Here is a 4990-nt window from a genome sequence, read left to right as displayed (position 1 = left end):
GTATGTGTGCGTGCCTGAAATCTGATTGAATGACACAGGAAATGAATGATGAGCTCCTAATGGCAGCCGTCAGTCGGCTCTACCCAGATAGAGCCTGTTGTGCAAATGATCTTCCAAAGCGCTTGGAGTTTGGTCTCTGACCGATGATAGGTGCTATATCAGTATCCATATCATCATTCACATCACAACACAATGCAATGGTATGTGGGTGGGTGTGCGCGCGCAGTGCCCAGAGGATGCAGGAGCGGGGCAGCAAGGAGGAGCTGAGGCAGCAGGTCACGACACAACTCATCACATCACATCACAAAACAACACAACACACGACACATCACATTACAACAGAATAGAATGGTGGGTGTGGGTGTGTGCGCGGTGTGTGTGTGTGTGTGTGTGTGTGTACAGTGCCTGGAGGATGCAGGGGTGGGGCAGCAGGTCACAACACAATACATCACAACACAATACAACACAACACAACACATCACAACACAATACAATGGTGTGTGTGTGTGTGTGTGCAGTGCCCGGAGGATGCAGGGACGGGGCAGCAAGGAGGAGCTGAGGCAGCAGGTGGTCCAGGTGACCCTGGAGATACAGAAGCTGCAGGACAAGGTGCACGACCTCAGGGAGGTCTTCGCCCAGCTGGAAAACCTGTGGGTATTGTGTTGTGTTGTGTTGCACTGTGTTGTGTTGTATTGGGTTGGGTTGTGTTGTGTTGCATCGTGTATTGCATTGTATTGTATCGTGTATTGCATTGCATTGTGTTGTACTTTATTGTATTATATTGCACTGTATTGTATTGCATTATATTGTATTGTTTGTATTGTATTGCAGTGCATCGTATCGTATTGTATTGTATGGCATTGTATTGTTTTCTGTTGTATTGCACTGTATTATATTGTATTGCACTGTATTGTATTGCACTGTATTGTATTGTTCGTTTATTTATTTATAGTCTGTTCATCTAAGATGATGATATTAGACTGATTATTGTATTGTATTGTATTGTATTGTATTGTACTGCATTGAAGCCCACGGAGAAGGGGAGAGGGGAGAAGAAAGCCAGGATTCTTTTCTTATTTCGGCCCTGACAGTATTGATCAGGCTATCACCTGTTGAGGCTTACCTGTGAAATCCCACGTGACGCAAGACGATCAGCTGTGTGTTTGCAAATTCACGAGTAAGAAGATTAGTATTTTGCTCCTCCTACCCTCTCTCCTTGCACCGACCCCGCCACCCTCCCCTAGCCCCCTCTTCCTCTTCCCCGCTCGAGCAGCTGTTTGAAAACCCAGTTGTAAACGTGACAGCATGTGTATTCATGTCCACATATATCAAATAGCACGTACTCGGTATCTGATACTCAAGCTTTCTGTCTGAAAAAAAAAGAAAAAAAATAGTCGTTTGTATATGGGTTACATGATGGAAGAAACCATTTGTATATCTAACTTTTGGTCTTCGAAACCATTACCTGGTTTTGACTGGGCAAAGAAACGTATATATTTCAAAGGATGACCAGAGTGGAGTGTTGGTCTAGAGGTAACGCGTCCGCGTAGGAAGCGAGAGAATCTGAGCGCACTTTTTCGAATCACACCGGCTGTCGCCAGTATTTTCTCCCTTTCCACTAGACCTTGACCTAGAGTGATGTTCTGGACGCTAGTCATTCGGATGAGACGATAAACCGAGGTCCCGTGTGCAGCAAGCATTTAGCGCGCGCGTAAAAGAACCCACGGCAACAAAAAAAAGGTTGTCCCTGGCAAAAATTCTTTTGGAAAATCCACTTAGATGGGAAAACAAATAAAATTGCATGCAGAAAAAAAATACCAAAAAAATGGGTAGCGCTCTCAGTGTAGTGACGCACTGTCCCTGGGGATAGCAGCCCGAATTTCACACAGAGAAATCTGTTGTGACAAAAAAGAGTAATACAAATCAGTATCGTCTTCACGATAATGCTCACTTTTATTCTTGTCATTCTCGTCATCTTCCTGTTACCCTCGTGGACTGAGAATTTGACTTGACTTGACCCCACACAGACACACAGAGGCAGGGGGGTGCTGCTTCCCCTTCAAGTACATCATGCTGAAGGACATGGTGCAGGACGTCAACGAACTGGCCGGCAACCTGCAGCACAAGTGGTACGGAGCCCCCGACCAATCCAACAACGCCAAGGCGTCACGTGGTGTCGTCACCCGCCTCCTTGAAAACTGCAGGGCATTCACTGCCAACAGACGGGCTCTGGACCGCTACGAAGTGATCATGGAAGGTATAAGGGGCCGATTTTTTTTTCTTTCTCTCTCTCTCTCTTTTATCTTTTTTTTTCAAGTCGACATGAATATTGTTTGGAAAAGTATGCAGGGATTTTTTGTTTTGTTTTGTTGTTGTTCTTGTTGTTGTCAGTGTTGTTGTTGTTGTTGTTTGGGTTGTCGTTTTTTTTTTGTTTTTTTTAAGATGGTTTGATGAGGAAAGTGTTACCTGTAATTACAGGTATTCGCCCGTCTTACATTAAAATTATGGCGTCTCCGGGGCATTCATAAACATGGGTTGCATTTTTTTTTTCCTGAAGCAGATATGGTGTAACGTATAATGGATCAGTCAGCAGACTTTTACGCCTCCTTGAAACAAAATAATAAACTGATCCAACTTCACGGTAATCAATCAATAATCAACTCCTTTATCTCTCTCTTCCCCCCCCCCCCCCCCCCCACCCCCCTGCACAGGTCTGAGCGGCCTGCATTACAAGGAACTGGAGCAAACTCTGGAAGAGCGGCAGTCGTCTCTGGCCCAGCACAAGGTGGTCTTCACCCAGCTACAGGACCTGCTCAAACAGCTGCAGGAGCTGCACAGACAGTCGCAGGAGACGTGGCTGGTGCCTCGCTACCTGATGCTGGAGAGGGGGGTCAACGTGGCCATTGCGGCCTTCACGGGTGTTGCGGGTCTGGCCGAGTCCTATGACTCTGCCCAATCGTCGGGTACCGGCAGCAACAAGTCCAAAACCCACAGCTGAGATGCGTTACGGTTCGTGGTGTTATTCTTTCGAACAACGAAAGGGGCGAAAGTTTCTGGAAGGGAAAGTTCATGTCGTTCTGGCAAACAACAAGAGAGACGAACAGATTGTCAAAGGGAAAGGTTTACATCGTTCGTGTCATTCGGGTGAACAACGAACAGTTTCTCAAAGGGAAGAAAAACATCGGTGCTTTGTCTTCTAGTGAGTTTGGTGGCTCTACGGATCTGCTCCTCGTTTGTGCGTGACATTTTTTATATAAAGAAAGTACATGTGTCTGTCCATCAGGCTTGCACCTGCTAAAACTGTTCATTGAATGGATAACGGATTGATGTGAACGTGGTGAAACCATCCATTATGATACAGCAGATTGAGAAAGAAAAGGCTGCAGCATGGAAAAGAAACTCGGCATCCTGTGTTTGTACCGTGTCCACATGAAAACTTGCTATGTGTAGTGTTACCACTGCAGGAGACGAAGTGAAATACCAGATCGAGCTGTACGATTCCGAATTCAATTCAAGTGCTTGATTACACCCGAAAATCTTTTCTGACTCGCGACCTGCAAATTTTCCAGTCACATTCTTTTTCAGAACACTACGTGTACTGTCTCAAGAAATCAGCTGGGAAATATTCCTTGTATCCTGCTCAGTCCATCGTTCAGTGTATTATACAGGGTTTGCGTGGACACTACATAGTGCAGACTCTTTACCTCTGGAATTTGTTGTCTTTTTCTTAATGTGAAGTACTTAAACTCATCATATCAAAAACATTCATTGTTACATTTGCAAGCGAGATCGGTATCAGAGCAAATGCAAAACTCTGAGGTCGTTCCAGTCTCGTGTTATTTCGTTTTGTTTTGTTTAATAATCAGATTCTTCCTTATATAGGAGGAAAGTGAAGGTTTTTCATTACATAGAAGGAATGTGAACGGAGAAAAGAATTAAGATAACAGGTAGAGAGAGGGAAGAGGATTCCTAATTGTACAAATGTCTATCAGACAACAAGAAAGAAATTGGTTCAATTACAATTTTATTTTCGCAGATGCACAATATTCAGGATCGTAATACCATGTGTTACCGTGTATCGTTGAATAGGATACTACCACCCTTACACTCTTGAACATTTGATCATGTATAGAACTTATTAAACCTTCGAGACTTTAAGTATATTTTTTAAGACATCATACTCTCAGCGAGGTACTTTCCAAAGATTTGAAGACATTACATTGCTTTAAATGCCACCAAAAAAATCTCCTGGGTCACTATGGTTTTTTCCTGTCACTATCAGCTACAAAAAACACGAGATGGACAATTCTGATTTAAAACTGGTTGATTTCTGTAGTCTGTGAAACTCGGGACCAAAAGAAGGCCAAAAGAAGAAAATCCAGAAAACTCCTTGAATTGCTCAAAAGCTAGAAAATGTGTTTAATTGAAAAAGGAAAGAAACGAAGTACAGAAAAGATACAACAGCATGTAAAATATTGTTGCTGTTATTGTAACATGAACATAATTATTATTATTCTGCAGCTGTACATGCATGTAGCTTGCTTCATCCGACTGAACATCAGCTGACGCCCTGTCTGTGCTCCGTTGTACAGCTGCATGTGACAGCTGCTTGTGTACACACATAAAGTGACATCGTGAACTATCCTGTGTACCTTTTACGCCACAACAGGATCGCTTTCTCATCGTCCAAAAAGCGTGTGTCATCATTCCATTCTATGAGGTCATCCCCTAAAAATGACTCCAGCAGAGGACATTGTACCACACACGTCACCAGCCATGAGGTGCTTCACAATCTTCGTTTCCTTATCATACCTACCGCCTGGCTTGTGTTACACACGGGGCACACACAGAGCGTTATGCGAGAAACAAATTGGGGCAGTTGAAGGCTGTCATGGATAAGTATTTATAATTATGTCAGAGACGTGGTGGCGATTGTTCGGCGTGTATTCAGCGCCAAAGATAACTGACCTGATTTTTATTTTCAAATTTG

The 4990-nt window shown here is 43.7% G+C and overlaps 1 protein-coding gene across 10 annotated transcripts in view; it reads left to right on the top strand.

Annotated features, from left to right (window-relative positions):
- The window catches only part of LOC143291741 (uncharacterized), a 14129-nt gene extending 9139 nt beyond the window's left edge, over positions 1-4990 (top strand). For all 10 annotated transcript variants that reach the window (XM_076601871.1, XM_076601860.1, XM_076601849.1 and 7 more), the window contains 3 exons: positions 519-650; positions 2028-2257; positions 2712-4990. In XM_076601871.1, coding sequence (XP_076457986.1) covers positions 519-650; positions 2028-2257; positions 2712-2998 — 649 coding nt within the window. In that variant the 3' untranslated portion in view covers positions 2999-4990. The remainder of the gene's footprint in view (positions 1-518; positions 651-2027; positions 2258-2711) is intronic.

Source organism: Babylonia areolata, chromosome 1 (assembly GCF_041734735.1).
Source record: "Babylonia areolata isolate BAREFJ2019XMU chromosome 1, ASM4173473v1, whole genome shotgun sequence".
In the NCBI taxonomy this organism is placed as follows: domain Eukaryota; kingdom Metazoa; phylum Mollusca; class Gastropoda; order Neogastropoda; family Buccinidae; genus Babylonia; species Babylonia areolata.
Note: the sequence above shows the minus strand (reverse complement) of the source record. Positions and strands in the feature narration are given on the sequence as shown.